General features: G+C 41.7%; 1 protein-coding gene across 5 annotated transcripts in view; it reads left to right on the forward strand.

Annotated features, from left to right (window-relative positions):
* Nucleotides 1-22,545, forward strand: part of LOC147304660 (growth factor receptor-bound protein 10-like) — a 68,186-nt gene that overhangs the window by 12,783 nt on the left and 32,858 nt on the right. Inside the window, exons 2-4 of one of the 5 annotated variants that reach the window (XM_086279336.1) lie at nt 703-718; nt 8,433-8,538; nt 14,560-14,653. In XM_086279336.1, coding sequence (XP_086135462.1) covers nt 8,488-8,538; nt 14,560-14,653 — 145 coding nt within the window. In that variant the 5' untranslated portion in view covers nt 703-718; nt 8,433-8,487. Of the gene's footprint in view, nt 1-702; nt 719-5,933; nt 6,035-7,456; nt 7,813-8,432; nt 8,539-14,559; nt 14,654-22,545 lie in introns of those variants that run through there. The other 4 variants (XM_086279333.1, XM_086279337.1, XM_086279335.1 and 1 more) reach the window with 4 other exon arrangements.

The following is a 22,545-nucleotide window of genomic DNA, read 5'->3' on the forward strand; positions in this document are numbered from 1 at the left end:
ACAGTCGCACTGTACCTATTAGTAAAGAAAGGGGGAAATGATTAAAAACTGAACAAATCCTTGTTCTTTGTGTTTTGTCTTTTTACAGTTTCCAGATGCTTTCCTATATAGCCCGTTAGAAACAAGAGATGTTGCAGGGAAAACAAACACTGCCATTAATTTAAAGAAACTTGAAACATTCAGAATTCACTAAATTTGTATGCAGATTATGAATAAATGACAACTATACTGTTATGTTGAATGTTCGATGGCTCAAGTCTTTGAATAATACCCTTTGGACCTGAGGAAGTAATACTCATAATTTTTGACTTCCTGTAAAAACCTGTTGAAGGACAGGCATTCAACAAATGGTTGGGAGTGTTTGAGGATTGACTTTAGTAACCTTTGAAGAGCAGAATTAACCAGAGCTCCAACTGTCTGGGCTTTTTTCCCTAGCCAATCACCTCTTCCACAGTTCTGCTGTCGAATAACTACTAGCATCAGGGGATGTGCACAACTGGAGGCTTGGTGCAGCCATTAAGCTAATATTTTGTAGTCTCAGCAGTGATTTCCTGCCCCACATTTCTTTTCCTGGACTCTGCTAGAGCAGCTTTGCATGATTCCCAGTTAATAAGTTGATCCTCTGTCTGAAACATACCATTTTATCTTCTTTCCCATCCTTTTAAACCAACTCTCTCCCGATTGGCTTCCTCTTGCAAACAGACGCCCTTCACAGCAGGTGGGTGAGACTTATTTTTGTCTTTTATTTATTTATTTTTGCATCTTACAGTTTGTGTCAAAATTGTCGCTTTTAGACTCACTGGGCTGAGGTTTCTTATTGTGCTGTGTACTATTTTGAGCTCTGATTGTGTACTATTTTTGATACTCTGCTCTGGCTGCTGTAAACACCAGCCCAAAGACCACAACACACTGCTTGAAATCTTCAATCTGATAAGAACTGGAGTCTTTATGTTAATGACTACAACTGCTACAGAACTGCCTCAGATGTCAGACCAGTTCTGCCAAGTTCTGGGTATAAGCACTCCCATGTGATGATGAGGTGTTTTGATACTCCATATGTTTTTCCTCTCTATCTTCTAATGTGGGTTTTGTAAACAAAGCCCTACATGGAGCCCACGATCTGTAACTAGCTTTTACCTTTGACCTATTTACAGAGCCCAGTTTCCTCTGAAAAGTTCATGGACATCCAAAATACACGTGGCATCGGGCTCATGCACATACAGGCTCATGTTTGAGATTTTGCAGGCTTACACAGAGGGATGTCTGCTTGGAGCTACAGAAAAGCTTATTTCTACTGTCAGAAGTTCAGCTGTCATACTGGCAGAGGCAGCGTCACCTTAAGCGTCCAGAAATGTCTGACCTTGAAACAAATGAATGCTGTAATGAAATAAGGGTTATCGTCATCCAAATAAAGTGTCCTTCTCCTTGCCGAATCTACTTCTCCAAGCCTCCTTGTTATCTGCTGTCAACCCCCAACATGTGTCCTCAGTCTGACAGTAGATAAAGTGGAGGGCTTAGTTAACCTATAAGTGGATGAAACCTGAGCTTGCAAATGGCCACTGGCTGATAGATGCAAATAAAAGGAGGTGTTGAAGATAATCTAGCACAGCGCAGACAATCTAATGCCTGTAAAAGAAGTTGTTGCTAGTATTGCTGAGAGCTGTGTAGTTGCAGCTACCACTGCTGTGACTTATTTCAAGCTCTGTTGGTTTGGGATATGGGTTATTACTCACTGACTTAAGCCAAATATTGATGATGCTGACTGTTTAAGCCTTGAGATTGAATGGGAAAAAGCACTGGAGAAGTTAAACAAGCTGCAGTTTGAGATGTGAAAGCTAGCAGGCAGACAGCCGTCTTTGTATAGAAAATTAAAACAGGTGATAGGTGAGTCATTTAAGCATTAATGTATTGTTAAGTATAAAATAGACCTATACCTACAACCTTATTAGCCAGTAGTTCCTCATCAGTTGCTGTCTTCTCAAGCACATCAACTGAAGGCTGGCAAAACAGAGTCTCTCATGATCGTGCAAATCTCAAGTGAATTCAGCCTCATCACAGAGTAAATGCACCACTGCACTGATGGGATGTACTCAAAGAAGAATGACCACAGCAGCTTAACACAGCATACTCCAGCCCCACCATGACCTTGATGAGGATAAGCGGAAGAGAATGAGTGGATAGGTGTCTTATTATTACTGACCTCCTTGTTTAGTAGGGGTGCAATGATACAGAAAATTCACGGTTCAGTCCGGTTCGATACTTTGGTGTCACGGTTCGATATTTTTTCGATACAAAAAAAATGTTCATGCCTTTTTAATTTGTCATTTATTAAATTTTCACGGCACATTCTGCACCACATCTCTGTGCGTTCATCATTTGTTTGAAGCCAGCTCACCTCCTGCAACTACTTTTCCGAGAATACGTGCTTCTTTTGTGGTTCGGACTCCTGACATTTCTTTGGAGGTGGAGGAACATCACAGTAATTGCTTAAAGGAGCTTCTTCGACATCTTTAAGAGTTCTAAACAAATGTCTGTCCTCCTCCTGAAAATCTTATGTACGCAAGCACGCGTTGCAACTTCTTATCTTGTGCGCGTTTTTTATTTTGACAGCGAATGCGCACCTGCGGACCACTTATGTGCAGCCCTGGTTATTTAGCTCGTCATATTGCAGCCACAGAAATTATTTTGTCCATGAAACCATAAAGCTGCACTTTCTTTTTGCCTTATAGTCTGATTTGTCATAACTTTTCCGTTTTGTGGTAAGCTTTTCTTTGGCTGTCACTTCTTCACCCTGACCTGTCTTATTTGGCTCAGCAGAACTAAAATATATATCCTGCTGCTTTTACACACGCACTCACATAACGCTCAGCGATTCTCTGCGCGATCAACGTCTCACATGTTTAAGCTGCGGGAGATTTCACTTGTCATGTTTGCATAGTAAGCTAACAATTAATAAGACGATGTCAGAGGAATTGGTGCACAAATTATCATCACTCACCAATCAGTGCTGTCGCTCTCTATACACAGTTCGCACGATTGCAAAGTGAAAGCAAAAAACAAGCGCAAATTCAAACGCGACTTCAATATGTCACATATTGACAGTGGCTCACCGATGCCAATGACATACTTACCCAGCTACATTTCCGAAAGAATGCAAAAGCATTGACATATATTTTTCCTTCCTACGATAGGCCGACGGGCAGGGCAGAGATAGATTTTGGTAGCCCGACTGGAAAAATCGCTAGCCCCGGGACGTCGGGCTAGCGATTTTGCGAGCCCTGTATCTGATTGAGGAATCACTCATCTTTGGAAAAGAGAGTTTATTACAGAGAAGTGGCTCTTTCCAAAATAAAAGCTATACTATCCGCTTCTTCTGGGCTATATTCTCAGCAGCATATTAAACATATCAGGTCCCCATAAGGAGAATCATGTGCTAACGGCTGTCTAAATGACTCGGCTAAAGTTTGTAGCATGCGTGCTTGTTGTTTTTGTCTGCTTCCACTTGTCTTTGCACTAGGATGATGTCGGCGTAAATGTGCAGTCATATTCGTTGTGTTCCCACTAGAGCTGTCAGCGTAAATCTCGTTGAAATGACGTTAACGCCACAACACGGCAAATCTCCGTTAACGAGCTACCCCTGATCGCCCCGTGCATGGGGCTGGACGGCCAACACGTTAATGAGCTAACTGCGCTAACACGCTAGCGCCCACCCATGTAATTGAGCATTGCGTGGCACATCCAACATACTGTTTTACTTTAGTCCATGACGCGCTTACCTTCAGGGTCATACGTCACATGAAAACCAAAATAGTTCCAAACGCCAGATCCGAATGATGGTGGGGGAGGTTCAATTTGCCATGTTGCAAGGAGAGCTTAACTTCTGTCTTGCTAGCTTGCCCTGCGCTCAGTGAATCTGCGTTCGACTACTCCAACACAGACAGCCTCGTCAGAAGAAAATTAATTAAAAATTTTGTATTGTTCGATACATATGCGTACCGAACCGAAAGCACTGTATCGAACGGTTCAATGTCGATACGAGTATCGTTGCACCCCTATTGTTTAGCTTTATGTACAGAAAGGTGGTGTCCCTAGTGAAGGATCTGTCAACCAGGCCGAGCAGCTGCATCCAAACCTTACCTCACCAAGTACAAGAAGGAAGAAGGAACTTCAGCACACCAAGACATTTTGGACAATTTCACGCTTCCAACTTTGTGGGCACAATTTGGGGATGGCCCCTTCCTGTTCCAACATGATTGTGGACCACTGCACAAAGCAAGGTCCATAAAGACATTAATGAGCGAGATAGGAGGAATTTGACTATTCTGTACCAGACAGAACCCCTTTGGGAGGAATTAGTCTGGAGACTCTGGGCCAGGCCTTCTCACCCAATGTCAGCGTCTGACCTCATAGATGTGCTTCTGAAGAATGGTCAAAAATTCCCATAAACGCCTAAACGTTGTGGAAAGCCTTCCCAGAAGAATTAAAGCTGTTATAGCTGCAAAAGGTGGACCAACATTATATTGAACACTATGGATTAAGAGTGGGATGTCACTCAAGTTCATATGCGTGTGAAGGCAGACAAGTGAGTACTTTTGGCAATCTAGTGTTGCTAGTCTCATACTGTAATCCTTATTTTCCACTTTTGATGCTACCGTTCTGACCCAAATCAGTCCATGACATTCTTCTTCCGCCACACCACCCTGCCCTCACTCTCTTCTTCACATCTTTTAGGCTTTGTCCATTTCACTGCACAGTGAAAGACAAGCACTTAAACTCTTGCCTTCACCACCTCTGCTCCTTGCATCGTAACCCTTCCACCGTCCTCTCTCTCTCTCTCATTCACAAACGTATTCTTCCTCGGATCTGCTGAATTTCATTGCTCCAGTCTTCTTTCCAAAGCGTACCTCTGCCTCTCCAGCTTCCCCTCAACCTGCTCTGTCAGTACAAACCATGTGCTCTTCAGATATAGTCCACAGAGAGTCTGAGCTCGTCCATCAACGTGTCCATTGCTGTTGCCAAGAGGGGAGCCCAGGCTGTCAAATGTGCGCCATTTCCCATGTAAGATATGACCCCAAGCAACACTAACAGTGTACAGCCTTGGAAACAGCTCAGTGTGATTTGATTTAGATGCAGAATGCTTATCTGTCCCCTTTTTCCGTGCTTACCTGTCAATAAGGTTTAAGGTAATATTTGCCATGCTAACTCTTGCATGCTGTTTAACAGAGCTTCTACTTTGCTAGAGACCCTTCCCTATTGCACAGGTGGTCAAATATGAACTTTCAAGCTCATTAGAACTGCACAAACTCTATTTTTGCCTTCATATACTTTATTTCATGCATGTTTGCAAGTTTCAATAAACACTTCACTTATTTCCCATTTTCCAAACAAAATATAGAGAGATAGGAGGCGGCTCCAGGCTTTTGCACAACACTGTATGTTGCTTAAAAAAAACAAACAACAAAAAAACTTCATGGTGACTCCATTTTTCATATGCAGTTTTCACCATATGTAATTTTTTTTCTGGGGCTGCCACTGGCTCATACATTGAAGTCCTCCTTCTGCTCGGAGGGTTACAGCCAGGTCTTGAACACACTGCAAAAATAGTCCACTTTTACAGACATGTCGAGCCAATAAAGTAAAAAAGGGGTATTTTTTGCAGTGTGTTCTAGTGAACAGGGCGGGGAGAGAGAAGGAGGAGGAGGCTGTCCTTCGCTGGCGTGTGTCTGCGTGCATGTGAGAGAGAGCGAGAGGAGTCAGCTGGTCGAAAAGTGCGGAATGAGCGGTGCATGCATGCGTGTGTTTGCATGTGTGCGAGCGCGGGTGAGCGAGCGTTACTTGTGTGAGCGTTGTACGTGTGCAAGGAAAGCACCTCGGGGTGGGGTGGGGAGGGGGGAACAAGGTGAGGACAACAGAGTGGAGCCTGGGGGGGTGGAGGTAAGGGGGGGAAAGCAGTTTGTGCGGACATCCAGACGAGGATAGCCGGAGCGCACCGGGTGCTTCTCCGTCCTGGACACGATTTTGCCTTTTCATTACCGTAAGCGCTTTGCATACTTGTTTGGGAACTAATATCTCTCATCAGGACTGCATATCGTTAAACTCAGTATCAGCCGGTCTATACATACTTACTGGTCATGCGCCGGGACGCAAAGGAGCTTTAGAGATGATGTAAACTCAATTTATGAGCTACCTTGTTGGTAGAAAAAAGGTATTTAATGACAGTTATTGCTGTGCTGTGAGAGGCAAAGTCATTATGTAACTCTTTAAATTTGCCACACTACTCTAAGTGATCAGATTCTTCGCTTTTATGGAGATGACTGTAAAGTTGTCATATATTTATTTTTTAATATTAGAAACACGCGTTGGCTGTAGTGGTGATAGTGAAGGAGGGGATTCAATCTTTCAGCTCACAGCCGTCATATCACCTCATAACACAGTCAGACTCAGATGCTCCATCAGTGCCTAAAGCTATTGTACCTCCTCCCTCTTCCACTAATTCCGATTTTGAACTGGGACAAGAGTTATCTGAAGCATCAGCATGGTAGGGAACTGCTTCCCCAGAGAGCACAAGCTAGGTGTGTGTGTGTGTGTGTGTGTGTGTGTGTGTGTGTGTGTGTGTGTGTGTGTGTGCGTGTTAATGGGCTGTCATAAAGCTCCAAGCTGTGCCTTAATGTAGGTTTAATCTTTGTATGCTGTTAAACTTCCTTCCTTCTTATCTTATGCACAAAGTAGACTTCATGTCTGTTTGGGTCTCAGGTAATATTAAGGAGTTTTGTGAGTGTGTGCTCTTCATAAGACAACAGACCGTGAGTGTAGCTAAAAATCTGAATCCTTATGCACTTGGAAAGATGTGGTAGTAGTAGTGGGTGTGTTAAACACACTCACACACGTGTGACATTATTAAGTTGCTCCCTGCCCTGTTTAATTTCTCCAGATCTCCCCATATGACCAGCGAAGCTGAATTGTTCCCTCTCTCCACAGGAGGAATCACAAATGTCAGGAAATGTCAAGCACACAGAGCTCTGTCTTTGGCACTTTCAGGCTTATTAATTTGCACGTACGACGGCGGCACTTGCCCTTTTGGCCAGGACTTTGGTTGCTGCGAACAGCCTGTGCAATAACATGTAATATATTAAGAAAAAAAAGTGTGCAGTTATCAGGAACGCAGAGGCTGCACTGCAACGTATGCCTCTGACAGAAGAGCAAACCTAAAGATAGCAGAGCCCCAGTGGAAACAGTAATTAGTGGGGTGAAGAGAGAGGGAGGAGAGGAGAGAGGAGGAGGAGGAGGAGGAGGATATTGTTTGAACCATCTGATATCTGTTATATAATGACCTGTACAATGGAGACATGCTGGGAGAGAAAGTGAAGAGGAATCGTCAAAGAGTGAGAGGAGCTATTTAGTGAGAGAGAGAGAGGCAGCTCTGTGTGTGGTTTCAGCAGATTGGGTTTGCTGAACCTTTGTTGGAAGCAGTATCAGTTGCAGCAGTTCCCTAAAAAATGTGTATGTGGGCTGCATAACATCATTTCTCTCTTTGAGGAAGCTTATTATTTTTCCTCGAGCTCACAGATGAATCCAGTCTGTGAGCTGGGCATCTCTAATATGTTATTGCAGCTCTCCGTGAAATTGGACAGGCAGATAGGAGTTAAAGAGGATCAGCGATTAGATTTCAACAGTGATCTGGGACTTCCACCAGCAGGCGAGCTAAGACGATGAAACAAGTTTAAGACAGAAATCTGATTGCAAAGTGACATTACACGGGGCTTATAATGAGCCTGTTTATCTTCATATGAATGTGACTGCAAGGAGTTTTTGGTATGTAAATGCAAGTAAGAGTGTTTTTTCTTTCTAAATGCTGCAGACAAATAAACAGAAGACTAAGTGCTGAACAGCTTGAGATGGATTTTTGTGTGTGTGTATGTCTGTGCTTGCGAGTCCTCTTTCCAAACACACACATGCGCGCAACTTCCTGCTGCTTACTCACAGCAGATAATGCAGTGGAAATAGACGACTCCTAGACGACACACACACACACACAGGTGGTGGAGAGTGGTCATGTGTTGCTCACTCGGAGAGGAGAAATTCTTATTTAGTTCTAAGCCACTGGCTTTGTGAAGGAACTGTGTGTGTATTGTATACAATGACTGTGTTTACACTGTGTGTGCACATGTTCAACCGTGCATGCACACTAAGTCGCACAGACAAGCTTTGCTGTTTAGGTGAGAAGGAGGTGCAGGACTTTTGTCTTTAGAAAATTGATACCAGTTGTGCAAAGTTGTTGTGTAATGTATAGCACAAAATCCCAGATCCACCTTTAGTAGTTAATGAAATTTGTTAATTAAAACTTCATTTTAACCCTGTGTTTTTTTTTCTTACTGACTTTTCTCTGTGATTTTAGTGCTGTTCTTCATTCAGTCTGTTTCTTTTTTGTGCAGAGTGCTGGTGAGACCAGAGGGTTATTCCCTGCAGAGGGAACGCTGAAGGAACATCATGGCATTAGCGGGATGCCCTGACTACTTCTTACGTCATTCGAACTACCAGGTAAACATTTAATGTTCCAGCTGTATGTGGGTTTGTTGGTAGAACGGGAATAAAAGTAATGTTAAACTGGAGTTAGTTTTCACGTAACAGTTAATCAACTTTAAGACTAAGTGACACTTGCTGGTTGATGAAGAATTCTTAATTTATGTGTAATTTTAGACAAATTTTGGTATAATCTTGGACCGAACAAAAATTATTTTATTTTACTTTTATGAGTTTGCCTGTTTGACATGGTGCACATTTACCATCATGCTTTTAGAAGATGGTGCTGTCCTGTGTGCATGCTAACACTAAAGGCCTCGGTATACCAGTTATGTTGGTTGTTTCATGCAGTGTGCACTAGGGGACATTGCTTACCTAGCGCACTGGTTGGTGGCTCGCGTTGGTTGGTAGCTAATGTTGGTTGGTCGCTTTGTCCACTAGGCAACATCACCTAACAGTCACTTATATTTATTCCTGTTTTTAAGGCCTTGGTCGCTGCTGCGATACAATAAGTGTCGCCACTAAGACAATACTGCCACATCAGCGCTGTTATAGGAGGAGAAGTCAAAGCCGGGAAAAAAACCCCATTGCCAAGTGGGGTTTTTTCACCAAGTATTTCCCATGTCTCATGTTTTCAAATTGTTGTAATAGCGCCCTCTGTATAATCTTTGACTATTAAAATGGCCGTAAAAACCAACATGATCATGCACTGGTGTCTTCAGCCCAGCTGCAGCAGCACAAAGTTTGCAGTTGGCTAACTGCTGTGCTAGAAATAAGTTGGAGACTAAAATGTTATCAAAACGGATACAAATAATAGAAAAGATTGATATTCTCCGAGTAGTAAATAAAAAATATGACATTATTATTTTATAATATTGTCAAGAGACTAGCAAACGGTTGCCTATTCATATATAACAGATAGTTAAATTATCATTTGTTTGAAATTTGTGTTGCTGCTCCAAGAATAATTGCAGTTGTTCAGTTCTCCGACTTCCTAGTAAGCTAGCCACCTTTGAATGCACTCTGGTGCTGAGTGCTTAGCAGTAACGATGAGCAGAGCTTTTTTTGTGGAAACCAGCTGCTGTACTGAATATGTCAACTGGGTAACCAAGATAAACATTAACAGATGAAACCACCGAAATATTGATTATGAGGCAAGACCAAGGTTAAAGTTTAGCAGTGGGCTAAAGTTTGCTTGCCTCAAAGTGAGCGAATCCCAGCTTAGTTTGGTGAAATATGGCATTGGTGCAACACGACAGACCTGGTTCCACTGTCCAACTCCTGCAGAATGAGCCCTTTGTTTCTCAGCTTGGATTTTCTCCTTTCCAACCCTCCAGTAACCTAAAGAATTTGGCTAAAGAGCTTCATGGAGGTCTATAAATAGAGTGCTAAGCAAACAACAATAACAAGTTTGGGCTTTGTTGTGTGACAGGCCTAAAAGCACTGGATTGATGGTATGATGTCTTGCTGGGACCCATGGAATGATGGAGGTGATGTAGTCTCCGCTGTCTTTTTTTTCTCTTAGTGGAGGGACAAAAATCCTGCTCACCCAAACTGCGGGACTGCTGAGCCCCTGCTGAGCTGACATTAAGTTAGACTGGTTCACGTTAGCTTCCAGGAAAGAGTTTTGCCCCAGTAAGGCTGCAGTGAATAGTGAATTGAATCCCCATCGAAAAACAACATTCCTCCACCCTGCATGTAGCAGAGAAAAACCAAAGTTTGATAGTTTGATGGAGAGAAGTGGGTTACAACATTGCTCTGTTTGTGTTGGTCTGTGTGTATGTTGCTCATGTAAAGCTTGCCAGTTGTCATGAAACAGCATGGCACACATGGAGTCTCTGCGCGGCAATGACTTTATGCTCAGTGTTTAGAGATAAGGAGCAAATAAGCCCCTTTTCTTTGTACTTACATAACACTATACATAATGGTGGTCATGTTTGGGAATTTGGGCAGCAAAGTCTTATGTGTGTTCCTGTGTCTCGCACTCTTACTGAGAGCGTTGGACCTGTGCCAGGGAGGTCTCAGATTAAACGGGCGGCGACCCTTGCTTTCCCTTTTTTTCTTATGGATGTATTTGTAAATGTGCACACACATGCTCTCCACAGACCAAGAGACCACTGTCCACAGTCTCAAAGCTCTGATGAGTTATGACTTTAACTGCTAAGAGCGGAAAGAATGAAGCGTTTAACCTCTGCTCCTCTCCTTCAGCGTCAGCATTGATACCATTTGTTCCTAAACATGTCTGTTCTGCCTGACAGTTTGTGTCTCTATATTCTCAGACGTCAGGTAAGTGGTTATGTGCGAGCATGGTGACGGGCACGCTCAGTTGTGTTTGTGCTTTCGAGGAAGCGCAGCCTTTAAAGCACTTTGTTGAAGTGCCTTGATGTCAGTGCTTTGGGCAATGGAGTGAAAGGGGAGCTCGCTATTTATGAAGGCGATGTCAAGAGAAGTTACAGGATGTCTGTCCAAAAGCAACCCCAGTATGTCAAGCTGATGGAAACTGTAGAGCCACAGCATTCGTTCAGTGAGATATAGCTTTAATGCTCCAAAACCCAGGACAAGAAATCACTCAAATCTTGGAAAACTGCTCTTCAATATTTAATGCTAGTTTCTGGCCCAGAGACATTCTGGAAATCAGCGTAATGCGACAGCGAGACGGAGAATCAAAGCATCGTTTTGAGAAAAAGAATGTGCAGCCAACACCGCTACCTCCAACGTAGCAAATCTTTCAAAGATGGTTTTAGCACAGATTTTTGTTAATGCATATAGAAGTATTTTGGCTAAGTCGGATGAGATTGTATGCTTTGTCAAAGATACAAAAGCTTCCCATCAGTAGACCGGAAGTATTTATAGTGGCACCATTAAGAAATTATAATTTTCTGTTAAGAACTAAAGTCAACTTCTAGTCTTAGGCTCTGGATCCACACACAGAAATTGCAGGTATTGCCCCACAAAAAAACAAAAAGATGTGCTTCTACTGCACATAAAACAAAGATGAACATTGTCCACAGTGGCTTCAGTGTTTACTTCCATATTACACAGTGCTGTGTTGTTGTGGTTGCTTTGGGCAAGCCAGTCATTTTAGGGTCATGATGAGAGTTACAGTGCTGTGAATAAGCATCTGACGCCATTCATTTCTTTATATTTTGCTTCCAATGAGACAGATTTTCGTTTAATATGTTAAAAAGGTTTTGAGCAGTTCTCTAGGCTTTCAAAGTTTTCTTTGGACATTGGCTGCTTTTTCATTAATTTTCATTCCATTTCAGATTATTTTATATGTGTCATTCAAACATAAAAAGGTATCTCACTCAGACAACGTAGCAGCTGTTCACCAAAATCTCATCAGAAATGATCTTGGTGGCTATCAGTGGGGAGAAAAGTTATGTGTTAAACACGGTGGAGGCACAGTAATGAATTGGGGGCTGCATTTAGGTCAGCTGTGTTGAGGATGTTAGCCAACTTAGTGCAATTATAAACGCAGAAAGGTAATATGCAAAACCATCTGTCAGCAGCTTTATTTTTCAAAAAGACAATGATCCCAAACACACTGCTAATGTAGTAAAAGCATACCGGGATAGAAAAACACACACACAGAGGACCAGTATCAGTCATGGACTAGCCCAAATCTCAACATTACTGAAGCAGTGTCGGCTCATCTGGACAGAAAACAGAACAAAAGGCAGGCAAGATCTAAAGGAAAGATTTAAATGTCCTTCATGAAGAACTATTCCTGAAGACTAGTTAAAGAAGACAAGAAAGCTTCCCTAAGAGGGTTCAGACTGTGTTGAAGAAGGAAAGCAGTTACACCAAGACTTTTGCACAGTACTGTATTAATAACCTTTGGTCCTCCGTGCCCCCTGATCAGACTTATGCTTGCCCATAAATGCAAAGCCACAATGCTAAAAAGGCTCTGTAACTGTAATAAACTTCTATGGAAAAATACTAAGATGAACATTCAAAGTAATTCAGTGTAAATGAGATTTGTTAAACGATGCTGTGTGTTGTGAAACAGAAAACACACGACTGCAGGAATGACTCACAAGCCGTAAAACTACAAGAAGAAAGCCTCCCTTCATGTACTGTGCCACTCAGTATGCCCTTAAGACTAGTTATATGAAGAATGCTGTTTTGTTTGCTATAACTATTGTGCAAAACAGTCCACATCTGGTAAATGATTTTAGCGGGAAATCAGTGCCTCTTTCTAAGAAACAGGTTCATGTCTTTCAAAATTGGCTTTTTCTACTCATATAACCACCCAGGTGACGGCTGATGTAGCATCACTACTCGATTTAGAGTTCCAGGTGAGTTTTTTATGGGGAATGTGGCCATTAAAGCTGACCCTTTTACTGCAAGAGCGCTGCAAAGGAAAGGGTAATTTTCCCTACGTTTGCTTGTAGCTATATGTTAACACTGCTGCTACTGATAGCTCTTTAAAGACCTGGAACATCGTCCTGCCTCCAATTCCAAACAGTGTATACCCTTGTGCCTGGGAAAGCCCAGACTCTGAACAGTGCCAAGAGAAGATTGATTAGTATGATTGCAGTGAGTAAATCACTTGATCACTTGATATCATCAGATTAAAAACATTCACTTATAAATTCTCTGCGTACTTTTTCCAGCTTTTCATTTTAGCTTTAGGTATCAGGTTTTGCTGTTTATGGAGATATTCTGTCTTTATAGGTGTGGTGATAAAGTTTTTCCATCTGACTTAAAGGAGTAGCATCCCTGATTTGCTTTTGTGTTCAGGGTTTGGTGTGAAAATTAAGATTAGGTCCATTAAAAGGGGTTACAGCTAGCACTTAGCTTAGCACAAACACTGAGCACTGGATTAAAGAGGTGGTCTGGCTGAAAACTTACCTACCGGTGTATTTAAAGGATATTAAATAATATTTTCATAATGTTTTCTTAAGATATATATAAAAATTGAGGTGGATATCCACATAATCATGGAAGGTTTTACTCTCGTTGCGCTAACGTAGCCTAGCTTACCACTAGACTATTTGTTTTGGAAGGTTTTAAAGAAAGAGCCACAAGTAGATCTGCTAGTAGTTAAGATGCAAATAAAAGGTCATCTCAGTTAATTTGGTAAAAGTCTCACTTTCTGTAGATTTGGAGTAATGCCTGGTGTTGTGCAGTATGTATGTATTTGATATATATGTGTGTATATATTTATGGGTGTTTAGCAGCTTGTAAGTTATTGTGCCTCAGTCTTAGCTATAGCCTGGCCTGCAGACTTTCTCTTTCAGCCCATAAGCCCTGCAGCCAAGTTGCCTTCCTTGGAAAGCTTTTGGCTGATGCTGCTTCTCAGAGCTATAAATCTTACTCTGGGCATTTATGGATGTTTTCGAAGCACCGAGGGGAGCTGCGAGTGTGTGTGTATGTGCATGCATGTGGACTGAGACCTCTGGCCACGAGCAGTTCCTGGAAGCAACGCTTCCGCGTTCTTCTTTTTCCTGGAAAAGAGAAGATTGAAAATTTCATTGGCTTTTTTCCCTCTCTTTCTCCTCTGCAGCTTTCTTGCCTTGAGGCTGCTTCAAATTAGACAATGTGTGAAGAACTTGGCAGGATGTGTGCGTGTATCTTCAGACGTGTGAAATTGTATAAGTGGGCTGGGACTGGTGGGTTTTTTTGGGTGGATTTTTTTTTTTCTAAAAATTATTGAATTGATTGATAATCTTTTTTTTCATGAAATACATCAAGGTTTAGTTAATTAGTGAGTTTCACAAGTTTAAAATAAAGCTCAGTATACCTGATACAGGGAGAGAGTGTGCATAAAGGAAAGGTCAGAGGGGTCAGAAAGCCAAAGTGACAAAGTGTCACCGGGCTCTGAATGCCTGACTTGGCATTCCTCGACAGCCGAGGCCTGAACCCACCCTTTGCCCGACCATTTGAACTCTGTGAAAATGACACGCTGTCTTCCCGTTTTACTAAAATATCTGACATCTTAAACACATTGCATGAGGCTTTTTTTAACCACGTGCTCAAAATTGTTCTTTTTTTAAATGTTTTTTTATGTCCTTTACTTTTTTTTTGGGACAGGAAAGGATGGACCGCACTTCCACTCGCAGGCCTGACGAGCTTATTGTTCCTGGCTTTCAGCGCTCAGCCAGTCAGAATTTGCCACATCACCATGGTAACTCTTCTCTCTTCTCCTTCTTGAACCTATGTTGGATTTATTAAAAAAAATTGGAACATTTAGGTTGGATTATAATAACTGGTTATTACCATTGGTCTTTTCTGGTATGTCCTGAGTGATTAATGAAATCCTTCCATCTAGGGCTGAACGATTATGGAAAATAATCTAATTGCGATTTTTTTTTGCCCCAATATTGCGATTGCGATGCGATATGCGATTATTTTTTAAGGTATTTGTCTTCTGTATTATTAAACAAAGACAAGCAATACATCATATAGTATGGCCAATACTATATTACATTAATTTTAAACTGTTCTTTCCTGGAAGACAGACCTCTGTTATGATGACATGAGGTGATGCATGAATTGATGACTGACATTTTTATTTAACTTCTTCAATCACAACAGTATATTTGAACATACACAATAGTTTATTTTTAGCTTACAAACATCTGAGCATAAAGTGGTGACAAGGAACCCTGGTGTAAACATTAAAATGAAAGTCAGTACAATGTGCAGATTGCAGAAATATACATAAAAAAAATCAGTGGCTTTACCACACTCAGTTTTTCGACATCTGTGAACTACTAGACTGTCATTCAATTAAAAAATAATATTAAATAAATAAAACTAATTAAAAAAAAATACACACAGCTTACTGATCTCTGCAGTCAGTAACATTACACATAAAGTGCAAACATAATAGCAATTGTATAAACACACACACAAACACGCCTTTAAAATTTAAAGGCGTGAAATTGGACGGTCTAGCCTTCTGATTAGCTAATCAGAAGGCTAGTTCTGATTAGCGTCACCGCTGTCTCGGTGGAGTTTTAATAAACTCGGCCGCCTGCTTCTTGCTATCTAAAATATAACCAGACACTGGTGTAAATTCTCGACTGTCTCATACTTCTGTTTAATAAGTTTTCTGTTTGACGTTTAGTCAGCTGTGTGAAAACCAAGGAGGAACCCACCCGGGGGATTAATAAAGTTTTATTTTATCTAATCTAATAACTTTAATCTCAGCCAAACCGATTTACTCACGAACAAACAAAACACTGAAAAAAGCCCAACAATAACATTTTTAGGTTGTCTAAGTGACTTATATATTACGTTTAACCCGAGCAGCGAAACTCCGCGGTGATCTGAAAATGATGTGCCGGGAGTTGTGCCGTTCTCGGCCGCATCAGTAACCCTCGAGCTCCCGGCTAGCTGTCGAGCTGGTGGGTAGCAGACGCCTCTGAAAACGTCGAAGCACTTTTGCAAATATGCGATATCTTGATAAACCGAGCAGATATTTGATGTTTACACAGCTACTTTCTCGCCTGAAAATATGTTAAAAGTTTATTTTGTGACCCAGAAAGATTAGTATGAGTAATTTTAAAACTTAGTAGCGGCCGCCATTGCTGGAAACTGGAGTTTGGCTGGGCCGCGCTATGAATTCTGGGATATGGTAGTAATTTGGACCCCTCCCTCTACCGCTGCTCGGCACTATTTTGAACTCTTCCCTTCCCCACAGTGCCTCAGTATTAAATCTGCCCCCATTATATTTCCAGAATTTCATTCACACTTCCAGGAAAATCTTGGGAATTCTTGGCTAGTGGTTATCCTGTGGATTAGCTTTTTTTTTTCTTTTGGTTTGGTGATTTATTGGACTGGCTTCACTTCTGCTGCTTGTTGGTCATGCTCGTGTATTGTAAACATGGTTTCACAATAAGTGAATGGGTGCTTACATAGGTCTATAGGTCAAACAGTTCAGGGCAGAAGGGAGTTCATAGAAAGTAAGCCATAGGTCTGTGGGTCAGGGTTGTAGATAGTAGGAGGTCAGCAGGTTCATACTCTATTCAGGCAGTGACGCCACTGGAGTGATCAGCCGTTTGCCACTATCACACACTAGACAGTAAAACAGCACTTCCAGAATCTTTTCTTGCTGTTAGTGATAGCTTGTAAAGTGTAACTGCTACAACTAAATATGGGGTCAAGATCATGCAAATGTAAATGCATTGGCACAATAGACGCAAGAATCTCTCAGTCTGTGCACAACTTTTTATAGTAACTCAACAAACCAACAAGGAACAAGTCTCCACAAGGAACCATTGAAATGATGCTTCTAGTTTCTGGAGCTTTTCTCTGTTTTGTTTTTTAAGTTAAACATTTACCAAGTTGAATTCTCAAGTACAACAATAAAAATAAAGCAAAACTAGCCTGCAAAAATTTATGGACATGGCCAATAATCAGTATATGCATCCATTTCCCAAACCCAGCTGATAACATGCAGATAAATAGTCAGCCCCTCAGTTATGTAATATATGATCATATATTTTGTACACAAAATAATAGACTGTTCAAACAAATTGGTTTGTTTACACAGGGTGAACCTGTTCTAAACAGTGAAAAGTACACAGTGCCTATTCTGGTATTCTATGGCAAATCAATCAAGCTCCTCGGTGCTGGGCAGTGAGCACAGGGTCCACTAGGATTCTCAGGTCACCCTCATGAAGTCAGTTTCTGGTTGTTTGGTCAGAGACAGTCACACCAGTGACCTGCTGGAGGTCATTCTGTAGCTCTCGCAGTGCTTATCCTGTTCCTCCTTCCAAAAAGAAACAGATAGCAGTCCTCCTGATAGTTTAAGGGCCTTTGACGGCCCTGTCCACTTCTCCCAGAGTAACTGCTTGTCTCCTGGAATCTCCTCCATGCTCTTGAGACTGTACTCGGAGATACAGCAAACTTCTGGCAATGGTACGTGTTGATGTGCCATTTTGGACAAGCTGGGCTACCTGTGCATCCTCTCTACGCTTCACGTATCGCCTCATGCTACCAGTAATGACGCTGACCGTAGCTAAATACAAAACTACTGAAAACCAGCCAGAAAAGATGTGGAGGGAAAAAATGTCAGTGGCCTCCACCTGTAAAACTATTCCTGATTTAAAACCACTGAAACTGATTAACGACTCCCTCTGCCACTTGACTGACCGAATCAGTGTCCCAGAAGTTTAACTAATTTGATGCTATACATATAAAAATGTTTCTTTGTATTTTCAGCAGTGTACTTACCTCTCTTGATATCTGTCTATATAATTCACAGGGCTCTATGTAGTACTAGAAAAACTAAGTACATGATTTAGAAGCTTGCAGAAGCACCTTTAGTAGTAATAACTTAATAATCATTTTCCGTAAGACTTGCTAGAGACTATCAGTCTCTTACATTATCATTCCAACTTTGCATCAATTCACTGAGGTTTGCAGGCATTCGTTTGTGCACAGTTCTCTTGAGGTCCCACCACTATTCTGCTGTAGGTTCCAGTTTCCAGCCAGCTTTAGCTGACAGTCAGATAGCCTCACATTTGTCACTAGAATACTTTGGTATAAAGAGGATGTGTCCAGGTCTGTAGGTGCCAAACAAACCCAAATCATCACACTTCCACTACCGTGCTTGACAGTTTGGTATGAGGTATTTGTGCTGTATGCTCTCTATCCGGTGTTATTCCAAATATGGTTCTAGAAGTCGTGGTTTGTTCAGATGAAAGCATGCAAACGCAAGCTGTGCTGCCATGTTCTCTTTAGAGAGAAGAGGTTTTCTCCTGGAATCCCTTCCAAATAAATTATACTTGTTTAGTCTTCCTCTAATTGTACTTTAATCATAAAATTTAACATTTAACATGCCAAATGAAGTCTAGCACCAAATCACAACAACAGTCGCCTCAAGGCGTTTTATATTGTAAGGTAGAGCCTACAATAATACATACAGAGAAAAACCCAACAATCAATGAGCAACTATGAGCAAGCACTTTGGCGACAGTGGGAAGGAAAAACTCCCTTTTAACAGGAAGAAACCAGGCTCAGGGAGGGGCGGGGCCATCTGCTGTAAACCAGCTGAGGAGAGAGAAGGAAGACAGGATAAAGACATGCTGTGGAAGAGAGCCAGAGATTAATAGCAAGTACGATTTAATGCAGAGAGGTCTGTTAACTGAAAAGGAAAAACTCAGTGCATCATGGGAGTCCCCCAGTAGCCTACGCCTATTGCAGCATAACTAAGGGAGGATTCAGGGTAGGGCTGCTCGATTATGGCAAAAATGATAATCACGATTATTTTCACTGAAATTGAGATCTCGATTATTTGACGATATTTATTTAACAATAACAATGTGTTGAATAATGACTTTAAAGATTGTCAAAAAATAATATAAAATAGTGTGCAAATACTGATAACAGTGCAAATGTTTGCAATATAAAAAATAAATGAAAAATGTAAACATCTATGTTTAGTGAACTTTGCAGTGTTGCTCTGTGGTGCAGCTACGACACCGTAGCAAAGTTTACACACTATGTCTATTTGATCCATGTCTGACTCCGCGAACCCATAATGTTTCCACACCACTGAAGTTTTTTTACCTCTCTTTTCAACCAACGGCAGTCACTCTCCTCTCCAAATAACTTCTGCTTAGCTTTCCGAGCTTCCCTCGGGTCCTCTTAATCAGCGGTCCCCAACCCCCAGGCCTCGGATCGGTACCGGTCCGTGAGTCGTTTGGTAATTCAGGGTCACCTGGTCCAGCCCTAACTATATGCTTTAGCAAAAAGGAAAGTTTTAAGCCTAATCTTAAAAGTAGCGATGGTGATTAAAGGGGAATGATGTTCAGTAATCAGGTTAGCAACACTTGGCTGCTACTTCCCCTCTTTTCCTTGGGGGCAGTAGGGATGTACTTAGTTTATTAAAGGACTGTATATAGTTTATCTGATAAAATGTTGTGCAGGACAACACTTCACTTCACTGAAAAGGCAAGAGTCAAAGTCACCCATCTCCAGTTTCATTCTGGCTTTGGTTGGTAGCTGAACCTTACCTCAGCCTCACTGATGGATGTGCTGTATTTTTAGATCATGACTGGCTCAGATTACATGCCCTTCATTTATGCTAGATGTGGGGGTTTTTTCTTACAATCTGATGACATGTTAACAGTAGATTTAATATTTTGTTCATAATTTTCTTTTATCTGATTTATGTGCTGTCCTCCGGTCCTGCAGCTGAGTAATAAGCAGATTTCTGCAGATAGCTTGAGGCTTTCACAGCAGTAACACTCATTGTCACGATAGAAAATCATTCATTTTATGCACCTGTAGTTACACACTAAAGTAACTTTGAGAGTGTTTGTGCCTCCAACAATGCAAAATGTAAATGCACTGACAACATAAATCCTTTTCAAATAAAAAACAGCAGCAGCAAGAAAAACCTACTGAGAAAGTACCAACGCAAAAAGGATGCTAAATATAACCCCTGTGTTTTTGTTGCATAAAAAGAACTCCGTTGCGCTTTGCCCTTGAAAATCTGAACATTCAGCTCTCTTCGCTGACCTCTAGACTGCTGTCAGAGATCGATGATTGCAGGTTGTCGTGGCCAGGGACAGAGAGCACTCATTCAGTATATTTTGGGATCTTACAGGACTGAACTGGCCACGTTTGTATGGTAGGTTTTGTCATCAGATGCTAGCCAGACGGCTGGAGCGAGTCATCTACATTCCAAGTTATAGTTAGCGGAGGAGACGGAGAAGACATTTTCATTCTATATGTCCTCTGGGTTCCCTGTCCATAGCCAGCAGCGCCGTGTGGGCCAAGCCACAGGGGGAGGGGGAGGAATGCCAATGATACCATCATTATCCTCTTAAAGTGGCACTGGGATACTTTTTTTTTTTGTAAAAGTTCTCTTTTAGCAGCAAGAACAAAACCTTTCAAACTCACAATAATTAGGATGATGAAGAATCTTCCTGTGAGCAACTTTAAATATTATTGCAAGTGTTGTTTGCCATTGCATTGATGCACATTAGCAGTTGAGAGAAAAATAGACTAAATGTTAAGTTTTAGCATCCTACCAAACGTACAACACTGTGCAAAAGTCTTGAGCCACCCTCATTTCTTTGTATTTTGCTAGTAAAATGGGAAGTAGCTGCAGCCATTTAGAGAAACGCATGTAAACAGATGGAAATACAGCATATAAGATGAAAACAGAGTTTGTACATTTCTTAGCTTTAAAGTCAATATTTGTTATTACTACGTTTATTCTTCAACAAAGGCTGAACTCTCTTGTAATTTCTTTAAGTAGTCTTCTGGAATAGTTCTTCAGACTTCTTGAAGGACTTCCAAAGCTCTTTTTTGGATGTTGGCTGCCTTTTGTTCTGTTTTCTGTCTAGATGAACCCACACTGCTTCAGTAATGTTGTGGTTTAGGCTTGTGAGACCAACCTATGGGTTGATACATTGGTATTGTGTGTTTTTCTATCCAAGTGTGCATTTACTGCACTGGCAGTGAAGGCTTTGCTAATCAGACAAAAAAAATCTGTGTCGAGATCTGATGGTACTTTTCTGTGTTCATCGTTTCATCATCGTGTTGCATTCAATATAAAATGTCGCCCCAAACCATGACAGAGCCTCCACTATGTTTCATAGATGGATATGAACACTCACCGTTTGTTATACCTCAGACTTTTCTCCCCATTTTGCTTCCCAAGCAATGGTTTCTTTAAAGCCATCCGTCCACTGAGACCATTTCTGATGAGGCTCCAGGGAATAATAAATGAATTAACTGAAGGGCCAGATGTATCTGTCAGGTCTTGGCTGGACTTGTCCTGCTTCTTAAGGACGCAACTTTTACTAAAAATCACAAAGTAGCATAACTTTTATTATGCTATGGAAGGAAAAACACAGGCATTAGTAATGAGACGAATGACAACACCTCTCGCTTTTACAGATCATGAGTCCACATTATGTTACATCTTTATATAACAGCCATGACTGTCTCTCCTCCTGCGTGGTCTTGTTCTTTTCCTAGAACATCTTTTGCACACACAGCCCCCACCCCACCCAAGCAACCATGTCCCACTCATGAACCCCAGCATCACATGACCCAATGTCCCAGACTGTGCTCTGTGTTTGTGTGTGCGCGTGACATGCATAACTCCTTATAACCTAAGATGAGCGACTCCTGTTGTTTTTGGTGCAGCAGCTTTTCCCCCCTGCTCTCACTGTGGATGTTCACAGTGTTTGTGTACATTCGGTGCACTGCTGCGTTTCCTTTTAAATTTCTCCTCTTTAATTAGATGCACATGTACATCAGCACTGCAGAGTGCACATACATTCCTGTGTGTCTGTTTTGATGTCCTACTTTGTCCCAGTCATTTGGCCACCATGTGTCATGAAAAGGCCTGGTTAACGTTCCCAGAGTGCTGTAATTTCGTCTGAGAGGAATGTCAAGAATTCTGTGTGTGGTGTTGGGGTGGGACTCACGGAGGACCAAAGGCCTTTAGACACACATACACACACATAGCGAAACACATTGAGACCACAGTTGTGAGGACGTTTAACAGAGCTTATGTAAAAGTTGATTCACTAGAGAGATTTCTCTCCCGCTAGCAGGCTTTTCCCCCACAAGCTGACAGTGCACATTTACTTTTTAGAAAGTTAAGAGTAGAAAAATCTATTGCTGCGAGGTTGGAAAACTGTTAGTAATGACTGCCATACACAGGATTATCTCCATCTGTCCCCAGAGGGCATTTCATTTTGCATTATAGAGTGCTGCAAGAAGTGAACCAATTCATCATCAGATAGCACCACATGAACAGCATCAAAGCCTTGAGGGAAGCCCAAAGTGGGGCTTGCAAATCCGGGCCTGGCTTTAGCTAATTAATAACAGTTTACGGTAAAAGATCGGCATCGACATCTGACCTGCACGACCAGGGGCCCATTCACTCTGGTTTGCTTTGGTTAGTCGTTTGGTCTGTGGGCGAGTGCTGGTTCGAAACTGCTGCTGGCTGCCAGGAAGGCTTGTCAGCCCCTTGAATGACAGTTTACACACAGTTAGGCCAAAGGCAAGCCAGGGAGGTGGTGTACTACACAGGAATTGAAT

Source organism: Aulonocara sp. 'chitande type north' Nkhata Bay, linkage group LG22 (assembly GCF_057382095.1).
Source record: "Aulonocara sp. 'chitande type north' Nkhata Bay isolate Kocher_YH1m ecotype deep benthic linkage group LG22, A_spYH_male_GT1.1, whole genome shotgun sequence".
Classification (NCBI taxonomy): domain Eukaryota; kingdom Metazoa; phylum Chordata; class Actinopteri; order Cichliformes; family Cichlidae; genus Aulonocara; species Aulonocara sp. 'chitande type north' Nkhata Bay.